Here is a 17,504-nt window from a genome sequence, read left to right as displayed (position 1 = left end):
CGGGCGCATGGATGGGTTTAAAAGGGCTCGATAATGGGAGTGCTCTCCTCTGCATCTTGACGTCGAGGTAAACAGGGAGACCGCCTCACAGGAGACTCCAAGGCAACGTGACCCAAGGTGAACGTGGCACCCGGCTCACGTGCGGGGCTCCTACTCCACACGAAGATCTTGACTTCCTCTTCAAGATTGGCATGCACATTCACGAACACGTGCACAAAGCGTGCGACGTTGACTTGTGACGACTATCGAAAGATTTTTGGTCCGGATCGGCCCGACACGGCCCGGGGTATTTTTGACAAATTTTAGAGATTGTCCAAAGTTTCCTGAGAGAGTTCCAGAGGGACCTTTTGGACATGCGCTTGAGGCCAGATAGTCTCGTCACCAAACTTGATCCTAAAAGATGCTTCCCCACTCAAATTCAACTTTCATCCCACGGAGCCGCCGCCACCGACTCTCGCGTGCATCAAACTAGAAGTGACGACGGGCCGTTTTCTAGATGGACTCTCCATGAGCTGCATCAAAGGGGACTTCAATTACAAAACGCGAACCTCCCAGTGTGGAGGCACTTGGCCTGTGGGTTTGTCCAAGCCGCATAACACTTGATAGGTTTTGGAACCCTTTCATGTAAGAAGGCTGTCTAAATTGTTTTTGGGGGGTTTGAATGCGAAGCGACTAATTAGTATGGCTATGGAAGAGGTGAGGTGGCCGGGCGACGGACTTGTAACGGAGGAATGGCTAGATGTGCTTACTACAACACTCGACAGGGTGTCTAGGGAGCTACCTGCCTCCCAGCTGAGCCGCCTTCTTCCCGTGCCGGCGTTCGACTCTCTCATCGTTTGTGCTTCGAAGCTGCTCCACCGCGAACCCAACTGCCTGCAGGTTTTTTTCCAGAGCCTTGCTCTCCCTCACACCCCAAAACCCCCAATCAGGATGATTAACAGAAAAGTGTTCTGCCTCATCGGCATTCTCTGTGATGATGACAAGTTTTAACAGGTAAGCGTGGAGTCATCTTGCTCTGTTGTGCTGGTGGGTGATCTTCATGGCCAGTTTCATGATCTTCTTCGCCTCTTCCAGCTCGCTGGAACACCATCCCCCTCTCGTATCTTCATTTTCAATGGGGATTATGTTGATCGGGGAGCTTGGGGCCTTGAGACCTTCCTCCTATTGCTTGCTTGGAAGGTAGTTTTGGCTCTTCCTTTTCTCCCTTGTTGCCAATGTACGGAGGATTTCTTTATAACATACTCTATTTATAGTGAAAGTTAAGTTGCTTGTTTTGAGCATTATTTACCATTTCAATCGATGAAGCCCCTTGAAAACCTTGGAGGAATATTTGCAAGGTTATTATGCACCTGCTTTTGTTTAGTGTGACGCTTCATTTTTGTTGAGCGTGCCCTGCACCTTTGGAATGAGACAAAATTCAAGACGTAAACCTCTATTTTGATTTTGCTCATATGTGTGTGTATGTGTTTGGATTGTTTTGTTGGGAGAATTTATTGATACCAAGTTCCTCACCCCTCATTAGCAAGTGATGACATATGTTAGGATGTTGTACTATCAAGTCAATGATATGCATTATGGAAGCCTGTTAAGGTATAGTCACATGGGGGCAGTGATGACTATCGATGTTGGCAGTGAAAAGCACACAACACATTGGCTTGAGGGAAAGAATCAAGGAAAGCTTTTTCAGCGTCCACTAGAGGCTGAAATCAGCCTATATACATGAGTGAGTCCTCTCCCTATCAAAAAAAGGACAACCTATGTGCTCAAGGAGAGTTGCTCCACCTCCACCCACTGATGTCTTGGGGCGTGTCCAAATCTCTAGGATCTCCCTTTGATGTGTTCTGGCCTCAACATCCAGGTGGCTAGGGCCACGTTTCACGTGGGGTTGAATAACTTTCGACTGGGACTGGAGTGTGTCTTCCCTCTAAGTGGTAAGAGGGGGTGCTGGAGTAGCTCTTTGGAAGAAGTCAGTGAGCTGGGATCACCATCCTCTGCTAGAGGTAGTGGGTGATTGGAAGAGTGACTCTTTAATACTTTATGTCTTTGTTATCTCAAGTACCTATCTTTGGTCTTGCTCCATCACCTCTTTGAGTGTGGGCAGTCTTGTGAACAGGGCAGTGTACCTCGTTGCTCTCCTAAGCTGCATACATAGCACTCTTTACTCTCCAACTCTATTGCACATACTTTGCAAGTCGTCTGAGCGCTGGGTTTGCAGGCAGCTCGGCTTACCTCAATCTTTAATATATTTGATGATACTTGGAGCTGTCGTACGGCCACACTCTCTTGCTTGTATGGATCTGCCTTGAGAGCGTAGAGGCACTGTCTGCTCTGAAGCCTTTCCCACAGCAATGGAGTGCACACTTGTGTGGATATTTCAAGTATTGAAAAAGTGTAAAGACATGAGCAACGTTTCACGTATGGCATTGTGCTTTTGTGCGAGCATTCATATCTCCAAAGACAATAACATCACCTTTGTCCTTAAAGTAAGCAATGTCCTCCTCTAAATTAACAAATGGCCGATCTCTATCTATGAAAGCATAAAAGGGGGGTGTGTCACAAACTGCTGATGTGTGATCAACCATTGAAGACCAAGGGGGTTAGAACTTCTTGATCCTAACCCTAGCCAACTTGCAGATCCCGATTGAGGGGCCTAAACTCTAGAGTAGCAATAGAAGAAGAAGAAGACTTACCAACTTATTACAGATAGCCGAGGGGTCTAAAACTCAATCTGGTTTAGGATTGAAATCCTAACCTTGCCCAACTTTATAGGAACTGACCAAGGGGATTGAAACCCATAAAAAGACCTCCGAATGATGAATTGTGTGAAGGTTGATGGTGTGGCTGGCTGTACGAACCATCCTGGATTTTGGCCTTGACAGGCTATACGGATTTTCGTGATTTGTGCTGGCAACTTTTGGGCGTTGACTTTTTGCACTGAATGCTTTTGGATGCAATGCTTTTTATGTAACTGCTTTTGGATAAGCCATGGGCCTTTAAATATGTCCCGTGGGCTCTTTCTTTGGCATTCTACCTGCAAGAGAAGCAGAGCAGGGCCATAGAGCTGTACCATGTTGGAGCAATATAAAGAAATACCGAAAGGGGCACCATTGGGGCTAGTGCGATCTAGGAGTCGAACTCCGCCACTCTGTGTCGTGTGGATTCTCTCTCTTTCAGTTCAGTAGTTTTGAAGTATTTGTTCTTTCCAGTTGGCACGTGGTGCCCTCCCATTACACCGTTTGACCTCCTTATCGGAGTCTTAATCCCAAATGGACACTGCATCCTCTGTGAAAATCACCTCCATGCCTAGCTTGCACACCTCGTGCATAGACATAAGATGAAACCCAGCTTCGGAGCATAAAGAATCTCAAAGGTATGCATACTCCCTCTGCCATTTGGAATCAACATAATGGAACCCTCACAATGAACAAGAATTTCAGATTTGTCGCCAATGAATAACCCAATCATGAGCATTTGAATCGCAAGAGCCATCTCAAGTTGCGATGTCCTTGGAGAGTCCTCTAAGGGTAGAATCTCCAAGTGGACAAAGGTTGGTGTCCGTACCATTGTCGTAGAAGTCGAAGCATCGCAAACTCGCTTTGGACACTTCCGCCAATGATGGCCTTTTTCCTGACAATAAGTGCAATGCTGATTCACCTTCAAAGCATTCTTTGCAGCATCGCACTTCCCTGGACTGTTGCTACTTTTCTTCTTACCCTTTTGCTTCTTCTTGTTGTTGTTGGAAGAAACAGCCAAGGCTTCAGATCCTAACTTCTTCCCCACATTGAATCGCTCTTCTTGGTCCAACACCATTGAAACAATCTCATTCCAAGAAATAGTATCGGCTTGCCACTCTTAATAAGTGAAGAATAGAATTGGAATACCGAGGAGGTAACTGGGTTAAAAGCTGGATGGCCATGTTCTTTGAATCGATCAACTTTCCCATTTGAAGTACCTCCTGTTGGAGTTTGATCATATAAAGATGAAAGTTGATCCCAATCTGCTTTGCGTCCTTCATCAATTGGATGTGATTGATGATCGATGGTGGACTTTCATTTAAAGATGAAAGCCACTTTGCGTCCTCCATTGATGATCGATGGCGGACTATTGAGAATGATGAATGATCGGATTCAAGCATTGACCCGCTTCCATGACTTCGCTTCCGTAGGATCCTTTGGCTTTTGAAAGTTACTATTGACAAAACCTTCAAGCTCGTAAGAGTCAAAGACCGCCTTCATGGTCGCATTCCAAATGGCATAGTTCTTGCCATTCAATTGCTGATCCGAGGAAAAGGTAGGAAGGGTAGGTACCTCGATTGGTTGTTCACTTACGAGTAGAATTGGGATCAATCTCCCCACTCCTCGTTGACAAAGGCTCCATCATGAACTTTCTCTCATTGTATTTCTTCATGACCGAGTTAACATCAGAATCATGACCCCTCTCCATTGTGTTGTGAAGAGGCTAGGTTAGGATGGATGAAGGGAAACCTTCAAATCAGCCCATTATTGCAGAAATGAGTGAAAAACAATGGAAAAACAAAAAATTGTCTCTTTTTGTCTTGAAATTTCAGCCCCAAAAACGACCAATCCGACTCGTGAGGATGTCGTGGCTTTGATTCCATGTCAAGGGTGCAACGGAAAATGATGAATCGATTGCAAGTTTTGTTGTAGATCGACTACCTGTGCCGTATGCTGGCAGTATGTGATAGGACGACGTTTTAGAGGAGATCTATCCCGATAGATCTGAGATCCATTGGCTGTCCCTTCTTGAGAGGAGGTTTCCTCGGAATTGCAGGAGGGAGGATAGCGGAGAGTGTGGCAGACTCGGACACCCAAAGTCGTGAATCTAGTATGACACACGTGAGAGAGATTGAGAATCACTTAATAAACTTATTCACAACTTAAAGAGGGATGACATGGTCCGGCGTAGTTCTGTGCCCAGAGGTATTGGCCCCAAAGTCTGGTGCCCCTCTCGATATTTATTTTTATATTAATTCTGAGCAAAGTAAAATATCCAAGGGTCCTCTCTCTGCTGAGTGCTCCCAAGCCAATCTGAGGGAGAGAGGCCTTGGCGACTCTTATAAAGGCTCTTAGGCGCCAAAAGCAGTACAATGAAAAGCTTCAAGTCCCAAAAGCACTAACCCCAAAAGTAGCAGCGCTGGCACAAATAGCGCCACAAATCGCGAAAATTTCGTACACAGCCTGCCACGTCAGCAGCTCCACGCACCTGGAGTCTTGCCTTTATTTAAAATCTTTTGTGTCTCTCACGTGACACATCTAACCCTATGTGTACGTGGACAAGCTACTCCATGACAAGGGTTCAGTTTAGTTAAGTCAGTCTAGAATAGGAAGTGATCTGGCACTTTTGTGAGTCTGTTCGCAGACCGTGCATGACCAGACACTTAGAGTAGATGCATATCCTCTCGTTGCACACAACATGATCATCAGATTTCCATCAAAACCCATCAGGAGCATACCTATTTTCCCTATTTTTGACATTTTTCACTTATTTATTAAGTGACTTTTGTTGGGAACTAGGTAGGGCAAATTTCATAAGTTAGTATATATTTGCATATCTTCGCGACGGAATCAGCCCTAGACTCGGCGTTTTCAGTTTTCAGCAGTGAGTTTCCGTAGTAGAACCCCCAAACCTCGCAGATCTCACCTTCCCGCAACAGCTCCTCGCCACACGGTCAGATCCAGCGCAGTTTGCAGATTCGGCCCAGAAACGCAGATTTCAGCATCTGTGTTTTCAGCGCGTCGTTGTTGCGTCGTCGTCATCGAAATCATCACCGACATAGAGTCATAGTTCAGCAGATAAAGATTTGCAGATTTCAGCCATTAGCAATTTCAAATTTCAGCCCGTCCTGTCGTCGTCCTCATCGTCATCGACATCGTCGGCAAGTCCAAGCATTGTAGAGATTTGTGCAATCAATAGTAGACCGCTCTCGCCATAGAGAGTGGGGCCTTCGTAGGAGGGTTTTGACAACATTCTGGTGTCGTATTCTTCTCTCTCTATCTCTCAGTCTCATGCACCTTCATTTATAGTGTTCACAACTTTGTTTGTGTCCATTGCACTCTCTCACTAAAGGAACGGAAGACTCTCCCTTTTGTAAGTAAAAGGAACCTTGAGCACAGTTTGGAGCACTCATCTTGAGCAAAGTTTAACATTCACTTCCGCTGCACCTTAGAGTGTCCCTTGGGCCCATCGAACGGGACCCCATAATTTGGAACAACTTATAATATTTTATCAGCTAGGTTCGTGAATGGATATGCCACGTCATCACTTTGTGGCATACCCCCCTCTAAAAAGAATCGTAATCGCCCTCGATTACGCCTGCAAAATCAAACATAAGCCAGAAACTAGCTCAATAGACATCGACTCTTAAGCACTGACGCACTAGACAACATATATCCAACACTCGCACAAAGACAACAGTCATTGAACATTCAAATCACATTCATATCACTACTTCCATCGAGATATTGGATCATGATCAATGGGCAACGTATTTAGCAATCAAACCTAGATCTATCTCAAATCTCCAGAAATGTCTCGATTGACTAAATCTTGTTACTATCTTGTCGATCTCATATCTATGGAAAAAAAGACCGAAATGCTGCAGTCATTTTGTCTTTCAAGCATGCACTCAAACACTACTCACATGAGAGAGCACATATATCGGATTCATTATGGGAATTCCCAATTCGAAGTACTCTTTTCATAAAGTCATACAACAAAATACTATCAGCCCATCAGTATCCTTGAAATCCAAAGGGAATCAGTGACTTTATTCCATCTAGGTAATTTGTTACAAAGGAGCGGAGTAACTCCCCTCTTGTGCAGTCTTGTCTGCACTAGATTTTACTCTTTTGATCTCCGGGATCTCTCGGAATAGTCGAAGCTGGACAGAAAGCCTCAAGGTAAAGTTTCAGTATACGTGGAGTATCTGCCAGGTCCTCCTCCTCCATGCACTTCGCATCCTACGCCGGCAGTTCTTGAATTTAACTAAGAACCGCTGTATCACTTCCTTTCCTTGTGAGCCAATATCTGTTCTGGAATGAGAATCTTCTCGCTCTCTTTCACTTCAGGTTGCTCCTCAGGCTTCGTGTCCACTGTTATGTCATTTTTGAAAAGGTTTCAATAGACTCGCATGAAAAGCATTGTGAATCTTCCAAGTATTTGGCAACTTTAGTTTGAAGGATACATCATCGATCTTCTCTTAAATATGAAAAGGGCCATAGTATTGCTTACTTAGCTTTGGAAAAAGCCTCTCCTTTCCCTTTCGTTTCCTTAGGTGTGCCTTCTCAAACTGTAAGAGCACCCAATCATCTTCCTTCAGCTGCAAGTTGCGTTGATGCTTGCCCGATACCTTCTGAAGAGCCTCGCGAACCTTGGCAAAAGCAGTGTCCAGATCTCGAGTGTACTGATCTGCTTCAAAAATCTTATCCTTGGTGCTTAGAATCTTTCACCTTCTTAACACCCTCGATTATCTCAAATGGTACCTTCCCCGTAAATGAATGAACTGTGTTGTTGTAGGCAAACTCCACCAAGGGCAAATACTTTTTCCGTTGAGTCTTCTGATCCGAAATATAAGACTTCAATAAATCCAAAACCACTGAATTGGAACGAGGACGAGAACTGCAACTGCGTGCCAATGTTCTTCCAGATTGCCCTCCAAAACAAACTAGTGGATTGGGAATCTTTGTCCGAAACAATGGACTCAGTCATACCATGTAATCTGAAAATTTGTGAGAGAAACAATTTCACCAAATGATCGGGCTTAACTGTCTTTTTTATCGGAATGAAGTGAGCATGCTTACTGAATCTGTCGATGACTGTCCAAATGCCATCCGCACACTTTGAGTCCTGGGAAGATAAAAAATGAAATCCATGGCAATGCTTTCGCAGGGACGAGAGGGTATGGGTAAAGGCTGTAGGAGTCTCGGTGTCTTATGCCTGTCAAACTTGACCTTTTGGCATACTAAGCAACTGCAAACAAACTCGTCCACATCCTTTTTGAGCCTTGACCAATAGAAGTAACGCTCAACACCCTTCAAGGTGGTATCTATGTTGCGGTGGCCCGAAAAAGGTGGACAATGACACTGTCAAAACCTTTTCCCTCACAGACTGTGTAACACACAACATTGTTTTTTGCATCGAATAGCCGTCCCGTATAGAATAGCCCGCAACTAGCTTCCCACTCTGTAATTGGTTAAAGAAGTCTGCAAAATCAAGATCGATGGCGTATTGATCTACCATATCCTCGAAGCTTCTGTGATGAATCGCTGAAATAGTCAGAACCAAGGGCTTGCGAGACAACGCGTCTGCCACTAAATTCTTCTGTCCTTGAACATGGACAATCTAGAAATGAAACTGTAACAGAATGTTAGCCCACCTCACTCGCTTTTTAAAAGCTGCTTTTGAGACATGAAGTAGTGCAAACTCTGACGATCGGTGAACTCAGTAAGATTGGCTTCGCGTAGAAAATGTCACCACTGTGTAAGAGCATGGATAACTATGCCAAGAGCTCTTTCTCGAAAATTTGTGCAACCCTTTCAGGACGTGAAAACATCCTACCCTCGCAAGCTATATTATGGCCCTCTTGCATCATGACTGCTCCCAAACTGCGACCACAAGCATCACAGTAAACCTCAAAGGGCTTTTGCAAGTTTGGGAAAGCTAACACTAGACCCGTTGTCAATTTTTCCTTGAGAGTCTGAAAGGCTGCAATCTCTAACGGTCCCCAAGTAAAAGGAACCCCTTTTTGAGTCAACAGATGCAAAGGAGGAGCTATCTCTGCAAATTTTGAAAGAACTGGCTGTTAATGTGAGCACAAACCCAAAAAGCTTCAAATTTCACGAACATTCTTGAGATCGGGCCAATCACAAATGGTCTCAACTTTGGTCGGGTCCATCTTTACATCTTTTGTTGAGACGATGTGTCCCAAAAAGTGTATCTCTGCAAGAAAAACTCGCTCTTTTTCGCATTTACTACCAATCTATGTTGCCGTAGTGCCTTGGAAACCTGTAACAGATGGTGTCTGCGCTTTGTTTCACTCCTGGAGAAGATGATAATGTCATAAAAGAAAGTGCCCACAAATGATTGGTACTCTCTAAAAATCCTATCCATCATGCGATTGAATGTAGTCGGAGCATTCGTGAGACCAAAAGGCATCACCAAATATTCATGCAAACCAAACGTCGTCCTGAAGGCTGCCTTGTAGACATCCCCAGGAGCAATTCGATCTGATGATAACCACTCTTCAGATCAATTCGGCTAAAGCAAGTAGAACCGTGAAGTCTGTCAAGTATATAATCGATCCTCGGGATTGGGAATCTGTTCAACACACATTCTCGAAGAGTCATCTCTCTTTAAAACCAGCAACGCGGGCGAACAGAAAGGTGAAGTACTAGGCTGGATGAGACCCTTCTCAAGAAGTTGTTTTACTTGATTGATTATTTCTTCATTTTGGGTTCGGGTAACTCGATAAGGTGGCCGGTTCGGTGGTCTACTACCGAGAATCAAGTCAATCGTGTGATCTTCAAGGATGTGAAGGAGGTAACTCTCCTGGTAAGCCCTCTGAGAAATGGTCAGCCTGCGCTTGCAGAAAATCTTGTCGTTCTTTTTTGCGGTTCGACATATTTGACCTTTGATTATCATTCAATTCTTTCAAGAAGATCGAGTAACAAAAAGATTGGATTTCATTAATTTGGAAACGACTGAAGTTGGTACAAGTGGGACGGACTCGCCCTTCAGTGCTTGTGGAACCAAGGGATTCCTAGGAGGACGTCATACCCTTCCAAAGGCATGATGTAAAAGTCCTCGTGTCCTAAATACCTTGACAATGCAACCGAAGTTTGCCAATGACAAGTGTAATGGAAACATCCTGTCTATGTGCCGCTAGAGCAGTCTCAGCCGCCCCATTTTCTCGGGCGTGATTCCAAGTGGAGCTGCCAATTCGGAGGAAATAAAGTTGGCCTTGGCTCCTCCTCCATAAAAAACAAGGGCCTCTTGGTCTCACACTTATCAAAGGTGGTATCGGAAGATGCAATGAAGACAAGAATTGGCTCTTGATCCAGTGGGTACCTTGACTCCTATCTAGAACACCTGCAATGCCAAACACATGAACTCATGAATAAGGCACACTTGTGGAGAAGAGAGATCATTGAGGTAGAAAGAGAGAGGACTTTAGAGAGAGAGAGAGAGAGAGAGAGAGAGAGAGAGAGAGAGAGAGAGAGAGAGAGATCTGGGAAAGGCTCTTCATGCTGATAACAATCTGCTCACAAAAGCGACCAAGGGTGGTCCAGCATAGAACCGACATATCGACTGGATAGACCCAAGGTACACACCTGTGCGACTGCTACTGACACTACCAATTGCTCGTGCTCATGAGACCACTGACACGGTCTCAACATGGTTGCCTAGCCTCCCGAGGAAGCGAGGCTCTGGCGGGATCTCCTCCTGGCAAGAGAACTAATTTGGAGAGAAGAGGGGAACGTGTCTCGTGTCGAGAGCATGGAACCTCCTCTCCAGTCCCTGTACCTTTGCTGCGGTGCTCTGCATCGTGTTGATCACATCGTCTCTGTATAGATGCTATGGGAGGAAAAACTGTAGGGGAATGCCCCTGCTGCCCATTACCTGCCTGACGATGCGGCCTCTCAACTGAAGATGAAAAACGCGAGGATGGGAGCAGCCAGCAAAAACGCTAGGCATGTTGGCCCCTCTGTCACAAACCAGAGCGCACACGAATAATCAACAAGATGAAAATAAATAATCTTTCAACTAAACAAAGTTGAGGGAGAAGTTCGACACAGTATTTGGGACCAGAAGATGGGCTGGTCCCCCCCCCTTAAAGAGAATCCTTTATTAGGGAGAATCTTTTTACAAGCACAAGAACCGGAGAAAACCCCTCCGTTCTAAATCTCTGACTCAATGGTCGTTCCTTCCCGTAAGGGAAATCCGAGAGACGAGCTCTCAATCCTTTTGCCGTCTGTACTCGGAGTCGAGACTCCGCAGACAATTTCCGAATTCCGTTCCCAAAATTCCCAAGCGTAGGCCGGAGCCTTCTCGCTTCTCCTTCGCGATGAAGTACCTGCAAACACACACACAAACACGCGACAACAATTCGTATGGCGAATCCACAATAGATACCTATCGCTCTTGCGCGGGAAAAGCGACTTCTGTGCTTCGTAGTCTTGCGATCTCTTGCGGTAGAGTCTTCTCTTGCTGACGTTGCTAACTTCCTTTCAGTGAGGGAATGTGGTGCTTTTATAGCTCCTTGGCCACGGCACGAATAAGTGCTCGCGTAGAGATCGCGGCCGTTTTTTTTTTTTTTTTTTTGCGCTGCTTTATCCGAAATAGGGAGAGAGAATTCGCTGGCTGGTTTTGTTGCTTTATTTTCTAAGTGGCTGCCGACTTATTAAGTGGGCGGCCGGCATATTTCAAAATTGGTTTGAACCTGCCCAAAAACTCAATAAAACCTTATAAGTTAAAAACAATGCCTTGCACAACATTTCCCAGGCGTCCTTGGATGCAACCACATGCACGAATGCAATGCAAACATAAATTCCTCGCGGGAAAGCGTCTGTTCTTCCCGGAAAACTCGTTAAAATATTCCGCTTTTTAAGAAAAGCTTCTCAGAACCCATCTTTATTCTTGTGCTTGCGTCTTTACGCATATTCCTCTTTCCAGTTCGGGTTTCCTGCCAGATCCACGAGATATTCCCTTTCCGATGCTCCCGTCACCCCATCACGTGACGCATCAGGAATATTCGTTTCCCGGTCTCTCCCACCGAACTAACGGTAAAACCCCTTCGCGATGCTTAATGTCACCCATCATATGACGCATCAGAGTTTTCCGTTCCTGATGGCTTTTAATAATTCCACTAGATCTACAGTTCCTAACCTTACGGTTCAAGTGCACATCTTTAAATATCCTAATTTCAATAAAAAGAAATTACTCGAGAAAATAAGAAAATAGTCCATTTTGCAACATCCCTCTGGCTTCTAAACAGTTGTCCTCAACTGTAGTGTTTGTACATATCCTTCCAGAATCTCGGGATAGGGTGCTAATTCTTGCTCGGTCATCCACTGAGCATCTAGAGTAGAATAATTCTTAAACTTTACCAAATACTTCCGTGTAATCTTCCCGGACTTAAGTGGCCGCTCCTGATGATGAATGATCTGTTCCGGTTGGAGTATTTCTTCCGTTTCCTCAACCTCGGGAGGTTCCCCAGCAATAGGCTGACTTGGAGGCGGTCCCACATATGGCCGGAGTAAACTAACATGGAAAGCATTGTGGATCTTCCAATTAAATGGTAAGTCTAATCGGAACGTCACATCGTTCACTTGGTCAATTATCTTAAACGGCCCATAATAGCGATTGGAAAGTTTTACCACTTTCCCTTTATGAGTCGCTTGTTTCTTTAGTCTTGCCTTCTCAAACTTGAGTAAGACTAATTGATCGACTGTTAAGTCCAGATTCCTTTTGTGCTTGTCCGCAGCTTTCTTATGTTTTTCCTGAGAGCGCAAAATTGCTCTCTTAACTTGCCCGTAGGCCGTGTTCAAATCCCGGACAAACTCATCTGCTGCGAAAATCTTATCCTTAGTGACAAGGATCGGTGGAAGCAAAGGCTTACCATAAAGAATCTCAAAAGGTGCTTTCCCCGTAGACGAATGTACGGTATTGTTATACGCGTACTCAACAAAGGGCAAATACTTCTCCCAGTTAGACTGTCTTTTTGACACATAAGATTTCAGCATATCCAATACTGTGGAATTAGCGATCTCACTCTGCCCATCTGTTTGAGGATGATCGGCAGAAGAAAAATTCAACTTTGTGCCAAGGTAATCAAACAAGGCACGCCAAAAGTTGCCTGTCATGCGAGGATCTCGATCACTCACAATAGACTTGGGCAGCCCATGATGCTTAAAGATCTGTGCTAGAAAAATTCTAGCCATATGGTCTGCTTTGATTGTTTTCTTAACTGGAATAAAGTGAGCTTGCTTGCTAAATCTGTCCACGATAGTCCAGATCGCATCATTTCCAGTTTGAGTCTTTGGGAGATCCATAATAAAATCCATGGCAATACTCTCCCAGGGTTGATCAGACACAGGTAAAGGTGGAGTAACCTAGGCGTCTTATGCCGACATACTTTACTTTTTGGCAAACCAAGCATTCCTTGACATATTGATCAATGTCTGCTTTAAGGCTTGGCCAAAAGAAATATCTTTCCAATGCTAAGGTCGTAGGGAGAATTCCCCGGTGACCTGCATATGGTGAAGCATGTGCTTCTTCCATGATTTTCTTTCTCAATGGTTCTGCCACGCAAATTGCTTGGTGGTGATAGAGGTAACCATCCCGAATAGAATAGGGATATTCATCCTCTCCGTTTTGTAATTTATTCCAAGTGGAGGAGAAGTCTGAAGTCTGGGTCATTCGGATACAACCCTGGAAGTGATTCCAATTCTTGGTGATACACAGAAGTAACTGCGTTCACCCTAGGCCGTCTAGACAATGCGTCTACAGCCACATTCTTACTCCCAGCCGTATGGAGGATCTGGAAGTGAAACATGGACAAAAAGTTGGCCCATCTCATTTGCTTCTCAAATAATTTCCGTTGCGTAAGAAAATACCGCGAACTCTGGTGATCGGCTTTGATCACAAAATCCGCTCTTAGAAGATAATGCTTCCAAGTAGACAAGGCGTGGATCACAACCATAAGTTCCTTCTCGTAGATCGAGGCATGCAATTCTGCATCCTTAAGTCGTCTACTTTCATAAGCCACTGCATGGGCTTCTTGGTTAAGCACTGCACCGATGCAATCACCTGAAGCATCACAGTGAACCTCGAATGGTTTCCTCAAGTCTGGCACTATCAAAATAGGTCCATGGCTTAATAGGTACTTTAGCCTACCAAAGGCACCTTGTTGTCTCGATCCCCACCTGAAAGGGATCTTTTTCCTCGTTAGGTCATGAAGTGGTCCTGCTACTTGAGCAAAGCCTCGGATAAACCTCCGATAGTAAGAACACAATCCCAGAAAACTTCGTACATCATGTACCGTAGTGGGAGTTGGCCAATCTTGCACGACTTGGATCTGTGTGGGATCCATTTTCACTTGGTTGTGTGAGACTATATGGCCGAGATAGTGTATCTCAGTGAGGAAGAACTCACTCTTCTTTGCATTCACATGCAACTCATGCTTTCGCAATTCTTGAAACACTATATCCAAGTGCTTCCGACGTTCCTCCTTGGTCTTTGAAAAGACGAGTATGTCATCAAAGAACACTCCTGTGAAAGCTCGGTGTGGGCTGAAAATTCGGTCCATCATTCGATTGAATGTGGCAGGAGCATTGGTCAAGCCAAACGGCATTACCAAAAAGTTACAAAGTCCAAAAGTGGTGCGAAAGGCAGTCTTATGGACATCTTCAGGGCCTATGCGTATCTGATGATACCCGCTTTTTAAGTCAATGCGACTAAAGATGCTTACTCCCTGCAGCTTATCGAGAATATCATCAATCCGGGGTATTGGAAAGCGATTCTTGATAGTGATCTTGTTTAGAGATCGATAATCTATGCACATTCGAAACGTGCCGTCTTTCTTCTACACCAGTAGAACTGGAGAGCAGTAAGGCGAAGTACTTGGTCGTACTAGACCTTTTTCCAGAAGCTCGTTGACTTGCTTCAAAATTTCCTCTTGCTGAGCAAGACTAACCTGATAAGGGAGTAGGTTTGGGGGAGAGCTACCTGGTACGAGATCAATGCGATGATCTTCCGGACGTTCCGGAGGTAGCTTGTCTGGTAGAGTATGCGTGAAACAATCGTTATGCTTTTCAAGAAATTGAAAACGTTTAATTTCCAAACTAGAGAGCGAACCCTCATTAGTTTTATCTCTTTCACGTGCGAAAATCAAGTAAGCAAAAACGCACTTCTTTATTTCCTTCTTAATGGAGATATGGCTTACAATAGGGAATAGCCAATCCCCTGCATCAGCAAAACATTTAATTTTCTTGCCCTCATGCTCAAAAGCGAGGGTCTTTTCTACATAATCTGGGACCGGTTGCATATGGTAATGCCATGGCATACCCAAGATGATATCACATCCCTCGATAGATGCCATCAAAAAGCATTCGCGGTCCTTGTATTCACCAATCCGGAGATTGAGTTGTCCTTGCACGGGAGTTGCATTGGTGGTTAACCCCTCAAATGCCGATCCGGAAGTGACTGGAGTTCCAAGCTGAGCCGGTGTAAGGCCCAAACGTTCTGCAGTTTCCAATGAGATGAAGTTGTCCGTCGATCCAGGGTCGTAGAAGATCAACACCCGCTGGTTATTCATAGATCCCCAGCCTTTAAGGAGCTGGCGCTTCCCTTTCTCGGTTTCTGTATTCCCTTGCGCATCAGGAATGGAATTCAAGCTCGGTGGAGCGGGTTCCTTCTTCGATTGTTCCCTCTTCGAAGATGCTTGTTCCTGCCGTTGCTGCCGAACAGGGCAGTCGGGCTTCATATGTCCTTTTTCACCACAGTAGAAGCACCTTCCTTGCTCTTTGAAGGTTTGTACTTGGTTTGGTGTGAGATACTTAAGCCGTTTTCCAGTACCCTTTGGCTTCTTAGGCTCATCCGGATCCTCTAGGAACGCTTTTTGCCTTGGTTGCCATGGTCATCATAGACCGCTCTTTGCCTTGCACGGTATGTGCTATGTTCCATCCGTCTGGGGGTACCAGTGGAATGTAAATCCTCGGAAATGATTGCCGGCTCCATCATCCGCTGAAGGGTGTCATGTGGGTACACCTTCATGCTCTTCCGAAGCGGTGGTTGAAGACCTGCTTCAAACTTTCGCATCTTCTCTTCGTCGGAAATCTTCATAAAAGGCGTAACTTTTAGAAGAACCGACCAAAACTTGTCAACATAAGCCGTGACTTTCTCTTGTTCCTTTTGGGCGAGCCAGTCCCATTCCTTCCGAATGTCCTTCTCGAAATCCGGTGGAAGAAATTGTTCATAGAATTCAGCTTTGAATTGAGCCCAGGTTCTGGCTTGCGTACCTTCCAGAATTTTGGCTAGCCACCAATTGCTTGCAGTCTCCTTGAGATGCATCCCAACATGACGCAACTTGGATTTTTCTGTGAAGTTTCCGTTGGCAAAAGCAACTTCAAATTGCCTGATGAAAGACAGTGCCTTGGAGATATCTCTCCATCCTGTGTAGTTATCAAACTTCACATCCTTGTCACCGGATTTGAAAATCCGTATCTTGCGGTGACGTCTGCGGTTATCCCTCTTGAACTGGGGCTTCTCTTTAGTAGCATGTAGGGAAGTAGTAGGAGTTTTCTTCTTGGGAGAAGATTTAGATACTGTATGAGAAGTAGATGTAGTAGTATAATCAGGAGAGTATGATGGAGAAGAGATAGAGATATCCTTGCTTTCATTAAGCAGAGAGAGTTCTTTTTCCTGACCCTTGCTCTTAGAAGGCCGTTTGTCCTGATCCGGAGATCCCTTGTGCGTTTCGGCACCTTTTTCTGCACCATCCACCTGCTGGTTGCTTCCATTAACAAGATTTTCCTGACGCCCATCGGCATCCGTTCCTTGTGGCTTCTTGATTCCGTCCAAAGCCTTTTGGACAGCCGGCAACGAAATGAGTTGTTGCAATTCCGCGAGTTGGGCTCGCACTTGCTGAAGTTCGTCTTCAGCGGTTCTTCCGTGGCTTGTCATGGTTCTTCCCGTTCCTTCCCGGAATCGTCCTTCTTTGCAGAGAAAGAGAGGAAGCCGAGCTCTGATACCACTGTCACAAACGGGAGCGCACACGAATAATCAACAAGATGAAAATAAATAATCTTTCAACTAAACAAAGTTGAGGGAGAAGTTCGACACAGTATTTGGGACTAGAAGATGGCTGGTCCCCCCCCTTAAAAGAGAATCCTTTATTAGGGAGAATCTTTTTACAAGCACAAGAACCGGAGAAAACCCCTCCGTTCTAAATCTCTGACTCAATGGTCGTTCCTTCCCGTAAGGGAAATCCGAGAGACGAGCTCTCAATCCTTTTTCCGTTTGTACTCGGAGTCGAGACTCCGCAGACAATTTCCGAATTCCGTTCCCAAAATTCCCAAGCGTAGGCCGGAGCCTTCTCGCTTCTCCTTCGCGATGAAGCCCTCCCTGCACTCCATCCACCTCCTAGGGCATCCCCTTTGCTCCTAGGGCTCCCCAAAGGGGATGCCCTGCACCCCAAGGCTTGTGCACTTATGTCCCCACGACCCAAAAATATACGCCAAGGCCCTAATAAATCCGTTAAGTCATTGAAAGCTACATATTGCCAAATTTAGAAGGGAAAATTTGACCCTTGGAAACTCTAGGAACAAGGGTCCCACCTCATGCCAACCTATCCGGTGGGCAACACCGTGGAATGCACCGCCGAAAAAGTACGTCTACCTCATGTTTGGCGGGGCAAAGCCACAAAACAACCTTCACTCCCTAATCTGCTCTCGGGAATACTTGAGCCACCATTGGACAATAATCTG

The 17,504-nt window shown here is 45.2% G+C and overlaps 1 protein-coding gene across 4 annotated transcripts in view; it reads left to right on the top strand.

The window, feature by feature from the left end:
• The first annotated feature begins 613 nt into the window (after window positions 1-613).
• PP7 (serine/threonine phosphatase 7) overlaps window positions 614-17,504 on the top strand; it is a 50,478-nt gene continuing 33,587 nt past the window's right edge. The window contains exons 1-2 of one of the 4 annotated variants that reach the window (XM_086514350.1): window positions 614-879; window positions 994-1,179. In XM_086514350.1, coding sequence (XP_086370476.1) covers window positions 682-879; window positions 994-1,179 — 384 coding nt within the window. In that variant the 5' untranslated portion in view covers window positions 614-681. The remainder of the gene's footprint in view (window positions 880-993; window positions 1,180-17,504) is intronic. The other 3 variants (XR_015188388.1, XR_015188387.1, XM_086514348.1) reach the window with 3 other exon arrangements.

Source organism: Adiantum capillus-veneris, chromosome 6 (assembly GCF_014529385.1).
Source record: "Adiantum capillus-veneris isolate H3 chromosome 6, ASM1452938v2, whole genome shotgun sequence".
NCBI lineage: Eukaryota > Viridiplantae > Streptophyta > Polypodiopsida > Polypodiales > Pteridaceae > Adiantum > Adiantum capillus-veneris.
Note: the sequence above shows the minus strand (reverse complement) of the source record. Positions and strands in the feature narration are given on the sequence as shown.